Source organism: Nannospalax galili, unplaced genomic scaffold, assembly GCF_000622305.1.
Source record: "Nannospalax galili isolate Female #2095 unplaced genomic scaffold, S.galili_v1.0 scaffold553, whole genome shotgun sequence".
In the NCBI taxonomy this organism is placed as follows: Eukaryota; Metazoa; Chordata; class Mammalia; order Rodentia; family Spalacidae; genus Nannospalax; species Nannospalax galili.
In genome coordinates, this window is record NW_008336313.1 from 2,643,652 (window position 1) to 2,665,603 (window position 21,952).

Sequence of the window (21,952 nt, forward strand, 5' to 3'; positions counted from 1 at the left end):
GAAAGTCTAGCTCTTCTTTTCAATTTGAACAGATAATTAGAACATGAATTATGTGCTGTGATAGTTTTAATTGTCAGTTTGACACATTGTAGCATCATCTGGGAAGAGAGTCTCAATGAGGGACTACCTAGATCAGACTGGACTATCTAGAATCAGGTGGGCCTGTAAGTGTGTCTGTGGTGGACTGTCTTGATTACATTGATTGGTTTGGGAAGACCCAACCTAAAATAAATAGCACCATTCTCTTGGTTTGGGTTCTGGACTGTATAAGAATTGAGAAAGTAAACCGAACACAAGCATTCAAGCCTTCATTCCCTCTCTGCTTTTGACAATGGATGTGACTAGCTGTTTCTGGTTCCTGCTGCCTTTACCTCCCCACAATGATGGCATTTTGAGCCAAGTAAACCCTTCACTATTCTAAATTCTTTTAGTCAGGGTATTGTATGATAGCAACATAAAAGGAACTGGGATGCATCTACTATTTGGCTGCAGATGGAAAGATACAAGCAGAGAAGGTGCCATTGGAATAAAACCTGACTCCATCACAGACAGCTAATCATTTAGATTACTGGAAGGATGATGCTATGTTCTTTACCACTGGATGCTTTTAGTTGGGCATGCTTTTGGAGGGGTTCTATAGTGTGGGAAGAGGCTAGATAAAATGACTTACATATTTCCTCTCTACTCCATCAGCCTATCAATGTCAGTGACAGCATCTATCCTCTTGAAATACAGAACTACATGTAGAAAAGTTTAGATGAATTGAAACTTGATTTCATGAACCCTGCCAAGTTGATCAAAATGTATTCCTGATATATGCTATTCAAATTTAGAGGTGATTCTTCAAATGCGTTCATCCCTCCATCCATAGGTATGTAATATGTCCAAACAGCCAAGTTTTATTGAACCCCCTACTGTATGTCATCTCGTATTTGATTCCACTTTGTTAGCTTCATATAATGATAAGAAAATTCAGGCTCGGAAATATAAGTGATCTGCCCACGTGTCCCGGTTAGGAAGGTCCAAGGAGAGGGCCTGGGATGTTGGCTTGTTGAAGCGTGTTTTCTTTAGTGTACTCTGCTCTTTCCCCAAGAACTCCAAGGACTTCAAAAGTGGTTTTAATTAAAAGGGCTTTGGTTGTGTTTTGTGTGAAATTGGCTCAACAAACATTGCTGAGCACTCCTTATCTTGTCTTGGAGGGTTCAGTGTTGAGTGAAGAGACGGACCTGAAAGAAAGCCATTGTAACCAAGAGATTGCCTAGAATGTGCATTCCTCACACTTTCCTGTTAACTAGCATCTTACAGTTATCAATTACCAAATTTTCTCAATAAATGTTTCGGCATTAACTCTGTACCAAGTATGATGCCAGGAGTGTGGGAACACAGAGAAAGCATCCAATGTAAATTTTGCTCTCAGAGGTCACCATTAGCTTGGATGCAAAAGGTCACTGCACCATTTGTACATAAGTACCACATGGGGAAAATTTAAAGAATCTGGTACATAGGCCTCTACCCAAGGCCACTTCATTCGGGGCTCTGGAGGCGAATAGGGCCCAAACAATATTATAGATATAATATTTTATTTATACACACATATTTATGTTATTCCTCAGTAGAATATTTATAGCTGTAGTCTCGTTATACTTTTCATGTAATTTAATGTAACTAATTCACTTTTGTCATTCAATCCGCTAGTAATGTGCAATCAGAAATTGGGAAGTGGCAAACTCTTGGCAACGCCGGCTAGAACTAATAGACAAGCTCTTAATTACCTAAAGAAGTCCAGTAATTTCATCTTACTGAAGGAATTACAGTCAGCTCTTCACTGATCCACAGGCCGCTTCTCTGCAGTTAAGTTAGTAAGAGACATTCACTGTTTATTTGTAACCTCTACCACACACACACACACACACACACACACGCACACATACAAACACATATACACACATGCACACACATACACACATATATACACACATATGCAGACACATCCACCTATACACACATACGCAAACACACACAAACACACACCCTCAGGATGACTTATTTTGAAATAGTGACTTTAAGACTTCATGACATTTAAACAGTCTTTCCAGAGGGAACAATATTCCCTAACAGCAGAAGCTCCATAGATCGCTGAGGTGGCTGTGAGAGTCCACATGTGCTCTGTGGGTTGTGGTTTATGATAACTCTTTGGACCTCAGATTCTTCATATGGCAGATGAATCAGTGGCTCTCTACATTAAGCTTATGTAGCATGGTTCTGTGACTCACTTTCTTTGCAGACCCAGCCAAGTTAAGAATGCTCTTTATTTACCCAACAGATTAAACTCTTCAAAATCCTAAGAGATAGAAGGAAGTGGTTGAAGACAGCAAAGTGGTTGTGTTGTCATTCGTCACCCTCCACTTCCTGTACCCAGAAGCTGGGTGCACAGCTGCTGAGAGAACAGTGATACGTCCGAGTCTCGGGACTTTTGGAAACAGATTCTGAAACTTCAGTTGTGCTGTTGATGAGCAAAGGGGCCAGATTTTTTTTTTTGTGGCATATGGACAAGAAAAGAGGAAAATAATGTATCTGCTTTGACATATCAGAACTAACCACAAAATGAATGGGCCTACAATCTAGTCTAATCATGCTTCTGTTTATTCAGCTCATATAAAAGTCTCTTAAGAATGCATTTGAGCACAATATATAACAGTAATAATATTATAACATACATTGTGAGAAACTTTTGAAAACAATATAATTTCTACCTGAAACAATGCAGTGTTTCATAGACATACAAACCCACTGGTCATGCACATTTGTGCCATTTTCTTTAGTATTGAGTCACAATGCTGAACCTAAGCATGAAATGTATTTTACAAACTGAAACTGATGCCAGGAAGAGGCCTAACAAGTGTTATCAGAGTCTTCACATTTGCATAATTTACTACATCAGTTCACATTCTATGACAAAAATTCACATTGTTTTATTGTCTCCTTTGAATTTGAACATGACCTTCCTGCTTGTAAGCAGGCTGGAGCCAGTAATCTGGGGACACTCAGCATCTCTGTGAGCAAATGTAGTGTTGTGTTTAGAATGAAAGCCACAATTAGAGCAGAACCCAGTTACAACCCAGCTCATGCATACACAGACTTGGATAGAACACGGGCTGAAAATCCCGTCCTAGTGCCCCCTACCCCTATCAAACTAAACAAAATAAAAGTTCAATATAAACCATTTCATATGTAATGTGAGAATCCTGTTTGTAAAACCGGCTCATAAAGGGGTTGTACAGAACAAGTGACTCAGACAAGTAAAGGGCAGACCCATGGAACAAAGGCCCATTCCTGTCCTCACTGTTAATGAGGCTGCATGTCTTTCCTAAACGATGTTCAGGTTATATAATGCACAATACAAAACATTACAAGAAAACGTCGTAACTCTTAGGCAGAGTTTTCTACACAAATTAACACCACCATTGGCAGGCAATGTTAGATATATAAATTAATAACTTACAAAACATTACAATATGTACATTAAGTAATAAATACATGGTTATAAACAGGAATAGAGGGAGGGGTTAGTGCAGAAAGGCAGTGCGAGAGAAAGACGGCAGCATTAAATTGAAGGGAGCGTAACCGAGATAAGGGAGGTGGGAGGGAATGGGCAGCCGTGGGTCGTGAGAAACTCCCAGTGGCATGGGGCTGGGTCACAGCGGAGCACACTGCCTCGTGCCCCTGAGCACTACGTAGACGGAGGGCAAGCAACACAGCTTCCCCTCCAGCCCTCCTGCCTTGTTCAACTTTATTATGCTTAAAGCAAAGCAGGGAAATTTCAGAGGGAGAAGTAGTACTCCGAGCAGGCAAACATCTAAGCTGCAGGGCCACCGTAGAGCGGTACCGAACGAGGGGAAGGAAACAGCATGTGGCTGGAAGTCTGTCTGTCCTGTCTGTTTGCAAAAGTTAACTGGAGTAAAGCCAAAGAAATTGCCCAAGGAAGAAGGGAGACTGTTTTCTTTCCTCCCCCCCCCACCCGAGAAAGACTCAAAAAAGTTTGTGTCAAATTTAAACACTTATCTGTGTAGAAGTTGGTACTAAACTCTAGATATTCAACAGGCATTTTAAAGACATGAAAATGTTTTACAAAAAAGGCACACAGGTTGGCAGACAAAGGGACAGGTGAGCAGAGTTGTAAATGAAGTTATCGGTGAGTTCCATCACTCCTTGGGACAGTGTCCCGAAACTTAGTGCAGAGAAATCTCTCAGTTTTGTGTCTTCTGTTTTCAAGTCATTTAATTGTGATGGGAACTGGCCCCTACCACCACATAAAGCTTCAGTTCTCCGCCAAGCTTGCAAGCAAGGCAAGGCAAGTCAGCCACGGAACTTCTTGAACTGCTCTTTGCTTCATGGCCTTGCATTCTGGCTCCAAACTCAAGTAACTGGAAAGGCCAGATGGCCTTTGTCCTGTGCAGGCCTTGGCCGTGACAGGCAGGCCCTACCACTCAGCTGGCATGCTTGTCAAAGGTAGAATGTCCATCTCCACACAGGGGGAGATTATGTGTCAATTGGGGATTTGTCCTCTGTTGCAATGTCTATGTCAGTCTCTCCCAGAGAATCCCTATTTTCGGGATCGATCACACAAAGTGTCTTTGTGCTGCTGAAATAGCTGTGGCCCTCTCCCTCTTTTTCTGCTCCTTCAGAATCTTCCTCTTCAAGGGTCAGTTCAAATTGAAACTTCTCCATGAGACCCTGGCAGTCTCTGTTCCTCTCATCCAGTGGTGGGGAGGGACTTTGGGGTATCATGCTCTGATACCAGTTCCTGTTATCTTCTAATGTGTCCAGAATATCTTGAGCATCAGGTTGAACCAGGTCTGCCCAGGTTTCCCACAGTGGATGCACGATGTAGTCAATGAAACCAACCTGTAGTCAATAAAACCACACATCTGTTACCACGTGGGCCTTTGGAAACCAAGCACATTGTCCTTATTTCTGTGCAAAGACAGTGGACTCACTCAAGGAGATCAATAGTAATAGATTCTTTTACTTGGGTGCTTACTTGTATGGTAGTCCCTACACTGTATATGAGAAGTAAGAACTCTCTCAATCCTGCAAAGTATTGCTGTCTGCTGTTTACAAAAGAGGAAACTAAGACTCACAGAGAGTAAACATGCTACAGGGTAAGAGGCCTCATAACTAGTAATTGGTAGATGTGGTACTTGGTGCCCGCTTGGGTTCCAAGGCCTGTGTTTATCTCACTGCAACATGCTGCCTTTCTTTTCACTTGTGCCAGGTGAGTCCGGATGTGACTGGGAGTGGCTTGGTCACTACTTGGTTTCTATGAGTCATTTGCTCAAGGAAGGCCCAGATCTAAAGTGTTCTGACTCAAAATTCTTTTCCTGATCCCATTAAAATATGCTGTCATGCCAAACTGACAGGAGCCAGTCCTCTACTGCTCTGGAGCTTCTCAAGTCTTTGGCTGGTAGAGGGGTTTGATTAGAAAAAAAAAAAATCAGTTGAGAATAATGCAAACACTAAACAAACAAACGTGCACATGGCTGCTATTGTTTGGGACCCAGAGTGCACACACAGTCATTTCCATCAGAAGAAAGAAGGAAAATAAAAACAATTAAGCAATTCCTTTTGCTGGTGTGCCTGTGCATAAATCCAAGGTTGTGGCTTTGTTATGGTTTACACATAACAGGGGCTGTGCATCCTGTAGGAGCTAGCTACATGGCCGTAGGCTGACCTCTACACTGTCAGACAAACAGGAAACATTGGGGGTGGAGGCAGGTAGAGAGATAATAGGCACCAAAGAAGGAGGGAATGGAATTCCCCTGTCATGGTCTGGGAGACTGGAGAGATGCTGAGCCGGGGAAGGGTGGGATGAGCCTGGACCCCTGTGGGACATTACATCTTTCCACTCCACTGGAAACCCTCCTGTATCAACATTCTGCTATAGTCAGTTGTTTGTTATATTGAAATTGTACACACAAGAACCATGATCAGATATGAGTCTTTTGTGTGGGGTGGGGAGGGGAGGTGGTACGTTATTTTTAATGGTTTTTCCTAGTGGACTAAACAAGACTCAGGGCATCTCTGCTCTGCATTGGTTATTAGAGTTTGACTGAGTGATTTGATATTTCTCATTTCTACCCAGTCCTTGTCCTTACTTCTTTCAGTTTCATAGATTTTAAAGCTATTTCCAAAGTGTTTTCCAGGGACTAGAAATAAGCAAGCTCACGGCAATGGACAGCGCTGAGACAGGAAGACACAGTGCAGTCATTTCCTTCCTGAGTTTGCTTAGGACTTTTGTGAGAGGCAGTCACTAGCTGCTTACTTCCTAGGTCATGAGATACAAGAACTCAAAAGTTTTCTTTCCAACTCAAGCATACAGTATTCAACCGAGCCCTGGGGAAAACACTAAAGTGAATAATGACACGATACGATGATGTCATGGAAGTTGGGGAGACCTGTCCAGATGATGGAGAGAACAGCTGGGTCACTAAGAGGTTGACAAATTACATCCAATTCTCCTGACATCAGGGAAACACCTGCTGTGTCTACCTTGCAAAACTGTTTAAGGTTTCAAATATGATAGGATAGTGTATAGAAAGCCATATAAAACATAAAACAAAAAGTCACAATTAAAATGTATATTCTTTGTGATAAAGACTTTAGATATTCTGTGAGCCCATTAATAAAGACACCTGGCTAAGCCCATTGTCCTGAATAAAGACCTCTGAAGCCTTTGCAGGGACACTGATTCTTTCAAGTGCTGACTCTTTATAGTTATTAGTGTCTGGGGCATTTCTGCACACTCACCACCACTACCACCACCACCACCACCACATCGGTGTATTGCTTCCTAGTCTCAGAACACAAAAAATTTGTATGTTTGGATACAAAGGCATAAAAGTGCCCAGGAAGGGGACATAGATGGGGCTCTTGGTCATTTCTGGTGATGGTGGCAATATGTTTGATTAAGGAGGGATGAGAACAGTAGAGTCCTGGAGCACAGAGTGGACTGCTAGATGAAGAAGAAGCTAGGCGAAATCTACACAGTAGGATGGAGGGGACAGGGCACTTGTGTGTCCTTGAATCTGATAAGGTCATAGGCAACGTCCAAATGCTTTGTGGTTTCAAAGCCTTAAGTTTCCTTAACCTCCTACCCTGTATAATCATGCACAAGGAAAGGATAATGTTTGTCATTTCATATATTGTATCCTCTCTCTCTCTCTCTCTCTCTCTCTGGAGAGAAAGGAATTATATAGAACTCTACAGTTCTACCATCAGTAGCTCGTAGAAACATTGAAAAATCTCAGTTGTAGATACCTGGGATTTTTCCACAGAAGCAGTGTGTTTATCACACATTGGGCTAATCTCCATTCCCCTCTCCCGTTCTTTGTCTCCCTGTTGAAAGAATTCCTCCATGATGCGATCGGTCCATTGCCGATACAGTTCCAAGGACTTAGTGGGGTTGCTCAGGTCTGCACAGTGTACCATGTTGCGAAGGACCTGGAATAATCAAGTTTTGGAAATCCCATAAAATTAAGTGTAAACACCACAAGAACATCTTATCCCTCGTATCCCAGTACACTTCGTACAGAACCCAAGAACATTTCAGTTGAATGTAATTATGATACCCCACCAAGAAAGTGCATTTCAATTGTGCTGGGTAGGATTGGTGCTTTAACATTATTGAGTCCAAAAAAGGGAGTGCGTATGTTTTGTTTCGCTTTTTAAGACTGACAGTCTTTGAGTTTAAAAACTGGAAGGGCTGTTAGAAGTCAAATGCTGCTACAATTTCTTTCCTTGACTTGGAAAAATGCAAAGAATTACTGAGAGTAGATGCTGCGAGATCTTCCATGTGTGGAAGGAGACCAGCTGATGGAAATTTGTTTAGCTAAAACAGGCCTAACAAACTTCTAGTTCGTGGGATTGAGACTCAAATATGAGCTTTGGGGAGCAAATAGTCACCTATGTCTTATTACAAATAGACATTGCAACTAATTTTTAGGACTAAGCAATGGAATGAATACAGTTGTTTCCCTCATAAATGAGACGATAAACCATACGTTCGAAGCTTGGTTTGAAAGGAACCCTAGGTCATGCAACTAACCAACTTTACACTTCCTTGTGGTAAATGCTGTTTGTTTTCGTTTGGTGACTTTGTTAGACAGATACCTGTATCCGATCAGTATAGTTGTCCAGGAGGAGAACACCCGAGCTTGTCACCTTTTTGGTTTCCACCATCGTTTTCAGGTCTGCTAGCAGGCTCATGTGTTTGGACATATCAGTTGCTAACACCTTGGGTAAAGGCAAATTGAAAACTCTTCATCAATTCAGTCTCTAAGCGGGAATGGCAAAGGTAAGTGAAAAAGGCAGAGGCTGCAGTCGTACCATGTCAATCACCATTTTCCTGAGGGTCTGACGCTGCTTCTTGGTAAGATTCTGGAAGATGTCACAGTGTTCCTCTTGCAGGAGTTTGAAACCCACAGCAAGGTGGTGGTTTTCCAACACAGACTCATCATTATACATCAAAGCAAGTTCTGAATCTAATAAAGAAAAATGATAATAGAAATTGTATAATAGAAACATTGGCATTATTTCACTGTGAAATTAGATCTTGATCTTGTCCTCTCTCAGTTATTTCAAGAACCACCCTCTGCAGGTCATGTACCTACCAGAAAAGAGTATCAGTTTCTAAGCAAAAACTGAGTGTAGGAGATGTGGCTCCACGAGCTTTCCTTTTCATTAAAATTCACTATCTTAAAGTGCTTTTTTAGGCGAGATGAAGAATTTGACCTTAGATAAACTGTATTTTCATCTCAGCTTGCAATTTCCTTTACGTCTTCACACATTTTGTGTTTTGAAAAAGAACAAGATGAAAATACCACTAAACATTATTGAGTATATTAAGATTTTTTTTCAAACTATAGTCACTTTCATATTCGTTCCCCAACCTCTGGCAATTGTGAGTTTGGATTTTCAAAAATGATAGTGTGTTGGTAGAAAATCTTATCCTACCCAAATAATATAGCTTTTGGAGATGTCTATAAATATGACAACTAAGCATTATTTTATTAAAAAAACAATCCTGATATTGAATTTTATCTCCTCTGGGTTTCCACCCTAGAAACTTCAACGTCTATGCAGCAATCTGCTTTTTACATTTTTTGTTCAACAGAGCTTTGTATATTAGAACATGGTCATCAAACTCATTAAATCACATTTTATCTTAACCAAGAATGATAGCTTCATGATGGTAATGCATTACTGGTTTCAGGTACTCTCACTTATAGAACATTGCTTTGACAATGTGCTTTACGTCTTCAGAAAAGGTGGGGGGTTGAGGTCATTTAAGGCCCCTTGTTCTGTTAACCCGGTGGTCAAGGGCAGAGATCTGCTGGCATGCTTTATATGTCATAGTGCTATTGGTGGCTACTTTTCTTGTGTGAAACTAACTGGCACCATGCTAAATCAACCGCATAACCCATAACCCATGGAGAGAAGCAGCTGCAACAAATGTATGCTCTTTCAGTAGAACAAGGTGAAAAAATAAAAAAGAAGGCCAGCGTGCTCCAAGTTCAGAGCACTCAGATGTTCTGATAATAAAAGACAACCAAAAGAACTCTTCTGGAAAGTAACTCAGGCAGCATTTCTATAAAACTGTCAGGACTCAATGTCAATCACCATCATAAGAGGATAACCAGTATTATCAGAAGAAAAAGTGCTTCAATTTTCAGCATTGATGTGGAGCTTTAACTGAGACAATGAATGAATTGTCATTAGCATGGAAGCCAGACTTTTTGAGCACGATAAAGGCTCTGAGAATGGCTTGAGATTCTAAGGCTGGACAAACCAGGGTCAGTGTCTTTGCTGCAAACCAGTCCATAAACACGTACAGTTGGAAGGGAATGTGTGGGACTTTTAATGACCCTCTTGAATTGTGAAAACTCATTCCAGTGCTTTTTGGGGAATCTTATTTCTATATGAAGGCTGCCAGGCTCAGATCCAACATCTTTTCCTCACCTCCAGGACAGAAGGACACTTATGGGTTCATATGCTGTGTGAGCTTAGCAGAGGACGGGAAGTCACTAGCACATCCCCTGGCTTGCTTTGTCGAACTAGACAATTCCAAATCTCTGATTCTTTCTTTCCATATTATATTTTCCAAACTTTTGAGTAGTGTTTATAGCTTCTCTCTGACCTTCTCTAAGTTCTCCATGTAGTTCAAACACTGTGTTGACAGAATGGACACAGTATCCAGGAAAGGCCTGAGCAATGTGTGTGGAATGGAAGGATTACCTCATTACTGCCCTTGTTATTACCCATAATGAAAACATTAGGAGGAGAAAACTGCAGTGAATCACACAATGATCTGTTTGGTGATGAACTCACTTGTGTTGATGAGAAACTGATTGGAGACTCCAGGATGATCAACGTCATGGATGGCAGCTGCAAAGATGGCAGCCAGGATCTCCAAGTCTGTGAAGACAGCCTGTGGGCCCAAAACCAGCATGTTAACTCCACAGACAACGTGTCTATTTTACTCATTCGGTTTCATTTCAAGTACTGAATTTCATTCTTGTTGGGAGAGGGATTGTTGACTTATATAATACTTTGGGATGCTGATGTAATAACACACAGACTTTATCAGCACAAAGTCGCCAACGTAAGAAGAGTGATGGCCAGAGCTCATCCTACAATGAGCCCATAGGCTGAGGTTTGGATAGTCATTAACATAATGCTTTTGATGTGTGTGAATATCTGATGTTGGTTTCTTGGATGAAGGATATGACAACACAGTGCTGATGTAATACATGATGCACCAGTCAAAGAAGCAAGTCATACTGGTTCTACCTGGAGACAGAATAATCTGGATATTCAGGCAGTAACTTGGGGTGGGGGGAGGATAAACCTCAGGCTTAGAAAACAGTGATAAATTATTGTCCAAGGCTAAATGTATAGTGTGACTGAAAGCTGTATTCAGTAATTCATTCATTCAATACACATCCACTAAACATTGCTAGGGACAGGATTTGAAAACATGCCAAAGAAATGAAACTTAATGTCTTCTTAGCTCATTCATGGTGTCGTGGAGGCCTCCCTGTGCTCCCCTCCCCTGAGCACAATGATTTGAACCTAGTTGTGTGATGCTGCTGATTTCTAAGTCTCTCTGAAGACTCAGATCAGTTCACTTTCTACCTTTCTCCCAAAGACCAATCCTATTAAGTATAAAACATACTCCTTTTTCTAAACTACTGCAGCACTCATGGCCAACATAGAGACAAACATAGTATTCTGTAACACTAGATAAATAATGGCACCCCATTTTGTGAGCATAAAAACAATATTGTTTTTTCCTTCGAGGGGATAAAATACCCTTAGCTCCATCTCACTTTAGCAAATTGTTAGATTTCTTTTCTTAGAACATACAGAAGCCAAGTGGCAGAGTTTAGAGAGTTTAATCTTTCTTCACCTCCCAAACTGAGTCTGTAAGGTAGCTGGATAGGGCCTGATCAGCCCCTTCCTGCACCAGGCAGCACATTTTGAGAGTACCTGATCACCACTGCCATCTGCCTAGAGGCAGCACAACTGGGCACACTGCTGATTACGCTGGTATATGTGAAAGCACTAATCTGTGGGGAAAAGAGTCATAGCCGTCTTTACAGAAGTTGCAGGAAATACCGTTCCTCAATGTTCCCACACTGTTAATCCATCTGCTCTAGATTCTCAGTTAATATTTCTCCAACCTAGGGAATTCATTTGCTGAATTCCTAGGAAAAAAATGTCAGTTGATGTTTATTCCTAGCAGGAACTATACAAAGCAGTTTATATTGCATACATTATTACATGTGATGTCCTCCACAGGGCCTGGGATGGTATTGGGAAATTCAGATTAGTACATACAATGAGCATGTACTCTATGACAGACAATAAAGAAGACACTTTGAGGTGCATAGTGTCCCTTACTAGGAATATGATGAAGAATAGACCATGGGTTTTGCTCATTGTCTAATGATTAAACAATCTTCAACTGGAAAAGATATAAAGGGAATGTCACTCCGATATTGGAAAGCGAAGAAAGTAGAAATATTATCTGTTTTTTATAAACAACCCAATTGGTGAATCCCATAGCTAATAAAGAACAGGTTCAAGTGCTTGGGGTCATTCCATTACATTATTTTTATAAACATATTGCATATTGCATGATACTTTTAAAGGAGGATGGCTAGGTATGCAAAACATCGTAACTACTTACATCTAATGCCGGTGTAGAAAGAAGCACGTGGGTTGACTGGGCTACATCTGCTGCATGCAGGCTGTTATGATATGCCACATCAGAATGGTAATGGTCTTCCAGAGTCATCATATAGGTTACGAAGGTGTCAGATGAGATTTTAAATGTCTTTAGAAGATCTCTTTCCTGTGTAGTGACATGGGTAAGAAAATGATGTTCAAAAATGGAGGAAGATTAAATGACAAAAATAACCTGAGATGGAAAATATCACAAAGAGCCGTGCCTCTGGCTGGCTACCCAGCATTTGCTTCCACTCTCTCACCTGGAATATGGCATACATGATGCACGTGAGGGGCCGATTGTGTGAGTACCCAGCCACATTGAAAATGTTAAGGCCCCATTTGTTCAGATCTTCTAGCTCCTGCAATCAAAAGTAGAAGAATTTAAGAATAATAATTTCAAAGTGCTTTAAAATGTATTTTTCACGATTTTGGGGGGTGGGGTGGAGCGCGGGGCGTGGTTAGGGAATTGGCTGCCCTAGCCTTTCACACATCTATTTAGAGTGTTCTGGGTTACATAAAAATCTGAGAGTGGTAGGCTCAGGGGCCTGGGTAGCTTTTACACAATTACTACATGTTTCTGCACACATTTATTTCTTTTTTTAGGAGCACTCAAGTGTGTGTGTGCATGTGTGTGTGTGTGTGTGTGTGTGTGTGTGTGTGAGTGTATGTGTGTGTGTGTGTGTGTGTGTGTGTGTGTGTGTGTGTGTGTATAAATTTAGTTGTGGACCTATATTAGTCAAATATCAACCATTGTTGCTTTCAAAGGCAATCTGAGTGAGCAGAGACCACTGGTCCTGTTCACTCCCTCTGTGTCTCCCTCCTTCCTCACTGGCCCATCAGTAACAGCTGCAACATTGTATCAGGGATGCTCCTCTACCCTTTGCTTATCATTCCTGGTGTCAGGTCAGGAAGACTCAACTGCCAGAATGTGTAGGATTCTACTCCAGTTTAACATAAAAACCATGAAGACTTCCCTGTGTGGGCTATTTCTTAGGGCTGATGAGCCACACACAGACATGGAAGGAGCATCATTCAGGCCAACACTGTGGGATTATTCCAAAATTATCTGCTTGGAGGAGTAATTTATTTCATTCTGAACAACTTCCCAGAGGCTGGGCTCAATGTTTAATCAACCCTTTCTCTACTGACAGCTTTCAGAAGGCCTCATAGAAGATTTCTGCTCTCAAGAGGCTCACTTCTTCCTCTCATCAGGCTGCAAGGCCCTCAGCAGTCACTAGGCAGCCTCCCAGATGAATTTTTTTTCTGTGCCTTCCTCCATTACTGGGATTTGAGCCCAGGAATCAGTGATGTCCCTAGCCCTGTCAATCAATGCAGATTTCCTTCCTGGCTGTTGGCATACAGCACCCTCACTCTCCCCTGGGACAATCCAGCCCAGCCTGCCAGATTTCCCTGGGACTTTCTGCGTCCCTTCAGCAGGAGGTTCTATCCATGAGGAGCTCTGCAATACTGAGCCTAAACTCAGGAGAACAGAAAAACCTTTTCATGTGAAAGGACTTCCATGAGGTGCTCCAGCAATGGCCTGGGTTCAGTTTAAACAAGAATATATATATATTAGACCTGTTTTCCTGGTCGTAAAAGTTAACAAGAAAGCGTAAGTGATCCCTCTTCTTTTCTGAATGGTGGATGGGCATATGTGTGCAACAGAGTGCTGCATGCACACGGGATCAGCTCATACACACCTTGGCAAGGTGGTCCTCGTTTTCTGTGTTGACCCCGAAGCGGGAGATGCTTGTGTTGTTCAAGCTTGAGCTGTGCATCAGCTTCTTCACTCCACTGATCTGCGTCATGAGCTGCTGCTTCTTCTTCTTCTCCCTGTCTTTCTGGGTGGGAGACGGGATCTCCACGTCATTCTGCTTGTCTGCAATGGAATAAGGAGCAGGCTTTTGAGCACCTGTGTGTCAATGAGCATACACGGTCATATTCAAAACAACAGGGACCATGTGTAATGGGGTTTGAGTTGTGTGAAAAACCCTGCTGGATCTTCAGATAGTCCTGTGAGATAGGTGGGAAAATATGATTTGTTCCTCCATGTTACAGCCAAAGTAAACTAAGGCAGAGAGGAGCATGTGTAATGTATCTAAGTAGCAGAGGTAATAGAGATAAGCCCCAAGCTCAGTCTTCTGTTCTCAAGGTAACTTATAATTATACTCATATTTTCAAAGTGGAATAGCAATATTTATATAGAGATTTTTTTATTAAAGTGAGTAACATATTTTTATTTAATTAAAAAAAAGTCATTAGCTGGGCATAGTGGCATGGGCCTATAATCCTAGCACTTAAGAGGTAGAGGCAGAAGGATTAGGAGTTCCAAATCATCGGCAGCTACATAATGAATTTGAGGCTAGCCTGGGCCACATGAAACCCTATCTTTAAACAAACAAACAAACAAACAAACACAAAAGGGTCATTAATAAAACACAGACCCAGTTTAACAAAACAAGCTATATTCTGCTTATTTTATTATATTTTCATTCTTCCTCTCAATTAAAAATTCATATGACTTTACCTGGGTTCAGTTTTAACAAGAATATATATGTTAGAAAAATAGATGGTTTAATAACTTTCAAACAATTACTTTTAAGCTTTGGTCTATTATCATTTGAACTTTAGAGGGAGATTATAATTTGTTTCTCTTCTTCATGTTTTGTGATTATTAATTCTGCTAACAAATAACAAGACCTCTCTAACATGTATTTCAGTTCCTAATATGTTTATGCTTATTAACTATTCGTAATCATCTCATTTAATATATTTTTTAAAAATTTATAAGGTAACAGCAGAACAAGCATTAGTAAAAAGAATATCTACTTGCTTCTAGAAACTCCTTCTAGATATACTGCTATTAGCAATTGAACTATTAAGTACTGCCTTTCTCTTTTCAGGGAGGGGTATCCTGAGGGCCTGTGTAGGTGCTATAGCTCTGTCACATGGCAGGGATGCCTGTGGGCATAAAGAGGTCATGATTGATCCCATTGTTTATCTTGAGCCTTCTTTGAACCAGTGACACCTGTGGCTGGAATAGTTAAAGCAGCTCTCAACATGCCCATATCCATCTCTGCTTGTTACATTGCTCATTGTGAAAATGAGCACAGAGACAACTTCTCTGTTTGAAAATGGTATGTTTCCAGATGGCATGCTGTGCTCTAGATTCTTTGCTTCTAGACTCTTGCAGATGATGGCATAGTCACATGTCCTCCCCAGGGTCATCTGCCTGTTTATAATTCCTGTGGACAGTCCATCAAAGAGATGGACTTGCTGTAAGAACAGCAAGGCAGGGCCCCCTTCGTATACATCTTGCCACATGGCTGTCTGGTGTTCTCCATTCCCAACATCCCCAAGTGGTCCTAGGTGCCCACAAGTTTCTAGCCTATGACTTTTGCTTAGGGAAGGGATTTTAGTCATCTCAATTAGTTAGTGGTTTTCAAACAATCTATCATTGAGAAGCACCCAGGAAACTTTTAAAAAACACAGATTTCTGGGCCTCACCCAGCCCTACTAAATCAATATTTTAAAAAGAGATTCGCCTGTGAGCTGGATGACCGGAGTCACACTCATTTTTCATATGAAGTCAGCAACTTACCCAAGCTCAAAGGACAGTTTATTTAACAGACATTCATTCTGCAATTAGTTGGTTCCAGGCATAGTGATTTAGTAGCACAGAGCCCAGGCCTTGGCCTCTAGGTTCCTGTTAAAAATCTCTTTGCTGCCACAAAATCTCTGGCACAAAAACTGTATGTTATTTTATTTCTGAAATTCCCTTTCTTTCTGTCACTTCACTGCTAATAATCACTACTTTTTTGATAAAATGGTCACAATAGCCCTTGCTTTTGCCAACCACCATTCTTCACATCTGGTGAAAGAGGCTGTTAGGTTTTCTTGCACCCTGCAGATGTGACGGTCTTTAGTGGGGCCAGCAGCATTCCTGGCTTTGGTTAATTAAAGATTCCCTGCAACAGTGAGTAATTGAGCAGAACCACTGCTGTGTCTGGAACATGCCAATAAAGAAGAGCATTATTCACAGTGGTGCCAGCGACATTCATGGGTGTTTCCCTACACAAGCACTGGAACTAGTGACAGGCTTCCCCTATTCTGAATTTGCTCTGTTGAATGCTCAGCCAGTACAGTGTGGAAATAGCCTGAAACGCAGACTCAAAATGACCAGAAAACCTCAGTGGATTTACATTTAGAGTGGTCAGCCTATAGTGGGGACATGGTTGGTCGCTGTAAAGCAAATGCAAAACAAAAAAAAACAAACAAACCAAAAACTAGTCTCATCCGGCACAATTTGAGGTATATTGCTTGTTAGACCCAGTATCTTGTAATCATGAAAGTTCCTAAATCCTTTTTATCAAACCTTAAATGTTCTAGCTTTTGAGATGTTAAGTAGACTTAAAAAGATAATTTTCTAGCCGGGCGTGGTGGCGCACGCCTTTAATCCCAGCACTTGGAAAGTAGAGGCAGGCAGATCTCTATGAGTTCAAGGCCAGCCTGGTCTACATAGTGAGTTCCAGGACAGCTGGGGCTACAAGGAGAGACCCTGTCTCAAAAAGACCAAAAAGATTTTTCTTTGGCTGTAAAAATATTAACTAGTTTATAATATAATATTTAAAAATCCTGTTTTATGTGTACTGTCTCCACTTACACTTTGCTTTACAGCTCCTGAATTTAGGTATTCCAAATTCCATTTGCTTTGGCAAACAGAAGCCCATTATCATATAATAATCCAAAGTACCAGATTGCTACTCGGTCTGCTTTTCTGCCTCCCACCTGGACAGTTTTTCAGATGGGAAAACACACATTTCCTGGACCCTGGTTTAAGGGATGTCCTTCCTTTCTGGATGACACATTTTAACCTTCACTGGCTCTTGTTAGGATACTGCTTTTAAGTTTGACTTCAGCTGTGATGGTCAGTTCATTTTGCTCTACAATGATTGCCATGCTCAGAGCAAAGCCTTTTATATTGCTAGAAACGGTTAATAAACACCTGATTTTTTATGTCCAATCATCCTGATTTCTAAAGAGAAAGAGTTCCCTAAATAAAGTACACATTGTCTCAATGCCCTTGAATGGGATTTTATTCCCTATACTCTGAGTTTCTAATGGGTAGGAATGGTATGATACTGAGTTCTAGAAGTCCAGAGAATTAAGTCCTAGGTTTGGCTCATAAAAATATTAGTCAAGTAACCTTGGTTAGATTACTTCATTCTTCTCAACTTCAATTCTGTTTCCTGTAAAATGAAAAACTTGTATCATGAGGACATAATGGTCCTCCATTGCTGATGTGACAGTTTGTGAAGATGGCTTCCTGGCCCTCAAGGAACACTCTCCATCCTCGTAAGCTGGGGCTCGGGATCCCATGGCCTGCATTTGCAATTTGGAAGCAAGCTTTGTGTGTTCAAAGCGCAAGTCTCATGTTCATTACAGAGGATCCAGGTGGCCAAGTATCCCAGTGAAACTGATGAACTCCAGAGGATTTCATTTCTCCTAGTGTCCTCATCTTTCATAAGAAACAAGGGGTATGCCTTGTGTTTTCATATTTTGTGTCTGTTTTCCTAAGAGCCTTCTAATTTGCATGTCTAGCTGTGCTATTAGTTTTCCTTAAGGAGTGTGTCTACATACCAAATGTAGTATTCAAGGAAGAACAGATACTTGTCTGTTCTCAAGAAAGAAAGTACTGAGACATCAGCTTTCCTTCTGGACAGCCATTGTTGATTTAAAAAGATTAATTAGAATAATAAGATATTCTTTTCATCCTTGGTAAGTGGGTATTAGAGAGACGTGAGGAGGACTGTTTCAGTCCCAGTCTGACTGATAGGGAGTCAGAGACTCTGTGGTGCTTTCTTTAACCCTAACAGTGAGAGCCTCTGCTACACAGAGAAGCACTGGAATTTTAAAATGTAAAATGTGTGGAAATAAAAATGGCTTCTTGGACTTACTGATTTCACTCTTCTATGGTCAGCTCCTGTAAAGTGTCCCTAAAACAGACCCCAGCTTATGAAAAATAACTGATGGTGGTGCAAAGCTACATCTGAAATGGTGAGGGTAAGAGTCCTGTGTTCAAAGAGATAAAGGGGAAGCAAAGAGAAGGGGCAGTATTGACATCATCCCTTTCTTAGACTCTAGCCACCTCTGCCAGGCTGACTGCATGAAAATGTCTTCTTTTGTTCTCTGCCAAAAGCAGTTGCAGCTGCAGTTGGAGATACCAGGTGCTGGGGATACCCACACACGGACATAGCTAGGATGGCCCCTGCTAACCTGCAGCTTGCTGATCTCATAGGTGAGCACGGGCTGCACAGCAATGCAGGTGAAAGCGCTGCTGCTTAAACAGAAAGCTGATCTGCTGATAGCAGGGACGGCTTTGGTGTGAAAGAAATGGGACCGATTTTTAAAACAAAGCCACCAGCAGCATTCGTTCTGTAAGGAACCAAGGCAAGTGTTCATTGAATGATAAGGGGCTGTGCCAGAAAGGAAACCGCGACACTGAGCTATAAGAACGGGTCATTTTCCTGGAAAGCGAAGGGGCTGAATGAGCAAGGACGATTCGGCAGCAATTTACAGTAAACAGAACCTAGATGCTACCCATGCATTTTGAGGCATACAGATCCAGAGTGCAGGGTTCCTTAAATCAAAATAGACAAAATACGTTCATGATGCAAGTCATCTTTAAGCCCCAAATGAGAAATTCTTAATAATCAAACAAGACACAGGGCAGGAATCGAGGATCTCTCTTGCAAGCCTAGGTCAGTGTCATGCATTAAGCACCATCCACTAAGCATCAGAGGATCAGATGGAGAAGAGGATGTTGCCGTGAGAAGACAGGACCTCTTAGACATGAACCCACCCCTACCCCACTTATCCTTAAGAAATCACCTAGCAAAGCATTGGGCAAATTATTTCCAGAGCTTCCTCTTTTGGACTTGGTAGAGTTAGCATATCCCTTACAAAACACCTGGGAGGAAAGCTTTTTCTTAAAGCCCAGTAACTGGAAGAATGGAAAGAATTCCACTTTAGAGGAGCTGATGGAACTGTCCCTGAGGTGTTGGATGCTTTGACCTCTAGAGGTGAGGAGGGATGTGGACAGGTGGATAACAAAAGATTTGAAGCCATGTAAATGGAATTACCCCATAATAACCTGCCCTCTTAGATATTTTCATTTTTTAAAATATCTTTCTGCTTGCTTTTCCCTTTAAAGACTGACTTTAGCTTTTATTTTTTCAGCGCTTAACATCACAGGGACTGTCCTTGATAGGTTGCAGAAGTATATCATGAAAAAGTTATTTGGCAGGTTTTCCCATTAATATCTTACCTAAGAAAGTGTTTGAAATGTATTCAGACACCTGGTTCCCTGACCGGCTCATCTCTGAGAGGTGCGTCAGCTCCCTGTTCAGCATTCTTTTGAACTGTTTATGAAGAAAAGAAAATGCATTAACCACCTAGAAAAGATCAAACAATCACTTTAAGTATGTCCAGCTTTACTTTCTAGGAACTGAGAGACTACATGGGCAGATAATAACATCACATTAATGAAACTTATTCAACAAAACATAATGCCCCCTTAAAATCTGAAATTACTAAAGTGTCATTATAGGAAAAAAGGATGATCTTAAAATTTCTTAGAACTGGCATCTGATTTCTTTTGACGATGTAAACACTAGAAAAGGAATTTTAATAAGGATCAAAATAGTTTCACTTGAGAATGCACTTTTTAAAATGACAACATTGAAAATGAACTAAAATAAATAGTTTGAGTTGATAACCTATTTAAAGAGAACAGATTAAGTGAAAAGTTTAAGGGAAAATGAAAGTAAGAAAAAGCATCCTTTAAAGACAGAGTTGAGAAAAACCAGGATTAAAATATATCACACTATATTTAAATACAATGCAATCAATACAACATGTCCTAAAGTCATTTTAAGAAGCCCAGTGGACTAAATTAAACAGCTACTGATGCTTTCTACTTCACAGAAAACAGATGGATGGGAATGTTTCATAGCCTGTCAAAGACACTTAATAAGTCAAATTGACCCACCTTAATGTAACCCCAAGATACAGATAACAAATAGTTTGCCTCAGGCATTTTGAATGCTCCTCTTGCCACAATCCACAAATCCTTTTGAAAGAATTCAGTTCTGTGAGAGTAATCCCAAAAGGATCAGAAAAGCCCTGCAGATCCAGCGGTAAAATAATCAAAATTTAGAGAAAACAAAGTCTTTGCACTTCATTCTTGCAAGAAGCCTATGAGCTCTCTGCTTATTTCCAGGTAGAAGAGAGAAAGGAAATCGAGAATTGCACGAAGGAGCAACAGCCTGTCCAAATGCATTCAGCTGCCTGGTTTGAAGCTCTCCATCAGTTCCGAATAGTCCTGGTGCCCAGAGGGGTTTCCACCCTGGATCAGTGCTACTCAGCTGAACTCTGCAAAGGAAGCAGCAATTCTCTTTTCCTGGGAGCTGTCTGACTGGGGAACAGCCATCTTTTAAAAAAGGAGAAGATTAAAATGGAGGAAGCCCATGAATATTTAAGTAAACCTGAAGTCCTACCCTCCCCCCAGGTTTCAGCTAGGTGTTCTTTAACCCTTTCCAGCTCTGCAGGCAGTCCTCTGCAGATGCAGCCTTCACAGTGCTCTCAGCTACTCTAATTGCTTCCAAGTGATGGTACGTTTGATTCATTTATTCTCTGAGCATTTTTTTTTTTCTTAAATTGAAAAAGATTAGAACTATAGATGTTTCACACTAGGCTTCCAGTATATGAAAATCTCTTTTGAACTAGCTCTTGGGAGCATTGTTTGTCCACTGACTGTGTGCAGATGCATCTAGCCTGCTTTCCCAGTGGAATGAATAATGGGGATGGAATTAATTTCACTTGAAAAGTACTCCATATGCAATGGGCAATTTTCTGTCCTCAGCTTATTAATATGCATATGAGATCATATTCAATAAATGGATTAAATTCATTTTAACCTTTCCACCCAGGACCTAGACTGTGTTAGGAAATATGAGACCATGTTTGCTGAATGAACTATGATGAATGATTTTGGGTTATGAGTGACTATGCTTTTTTGGTATTTTAGTGTTACATCTTCTAATTCATGCTAGGAAGTTTTATAGGAGTTAAATTATTTTAGTCTCATTTTATCAACCTAGGACATGTTAAAAACCACCCTTCTTTTCCTATAGGCTCTCCTGCCAGCCCCTTATCCTCCTTAGCATCACAGCACACCAAGACAGTGAGATGCCCTGCGCACGCTGGTCTCATTCATCTCCTCCCTCCCCTACATCTCTATCCCTAGCCTTCCAGGAGTGCATGTATAGCATACTGAAAGACCAGCAAAGCACCATGGCAACAGCCTGAACTTGTAATTGGCTCCCTTTCCAGTGAGGTATTCCCCTTCCAAACGAGCATCCTGTATCTGACAGCAGCGCCACTTAAGGCATCCAAGGCTCAAGTCAGACCACTGTTTGTGCCTCAGAGAGCTGCTTTTTGAGGTGAAGCCAGACCAGATCCAAGACACTCACTGCCTATTGGCTCAGTGTACCACATGCTGTCCTCTATGAGACAGAGCCACCCTCTTTCTGGGTAACCCTGCTTGCGTATATGTGTGTTTTCACATGTAACCAGGCATCTTTGAGTCAATCGTCTCTGC

General features: G+C 41.2%; 1 protein-coding gene across 5 annotated transcripts in view; it reads right to left on the reverse strand.

Moving 5' to 3' along the window:
* Positions 1-2,625: 2,625 nt before the first annotated feature.
* Pde4b (phosphodiesterase 4B) overlaps positions 2,626-21,952 on the reverse strand; it is a 661,174-nt gene continuing 641,847 nt past the window's right edge. The window contains exons 1-10 of one of the 5 annotated variants that reach the window (XM_008831054.3): positions 20,342-20,793; positions 19,619-19,712; positions 13,992-14,170; positions 12,552-12,650; positions 12,251-12,415; positions 10,387-10,486; positions 8,386-8,540; positions 8,170-8,292; positions 7,318-7,500; positions 4,164-4,905 (exon numbers count right to left, since the gene is read on the reverse strand). In XM_008831054.3, coding sequence (XP_008829276.1) covers positions 4,540-4,905; positions 7,318-7,500; positions 8,170-8,292; positions 8,386-8,540; positions 10,387-10,486; positions 12,251-12,415; positions 12,552-12,650; positions 13,992-14,170; positions 19,619-19,712; positions 20,342-20,389 — 1,512 coding nt within the window. In that variant the 5' untranslated portion in view covers positions 20,390-20,793 and the 3' untranslated portion in view covers positions 4,164-4,539. Of the gene's footprint in view, positions 4,906-7,317; positions 7,501-8,169; positions 8,293-8,385; positions 8,541-10,386; positions 10,487-12,250; positions 12,416-12,551; positions 12,651-13,991; positions 14,171-19,618; positions 19,713-20,341; positions 20,794-21,952 lie in introns of those variants that run through there. The other 4 variants (XM_017797618.1, XM_008831051.3, XM_008831052.2 and 1 more) reach the window with 4 other exon arrangements.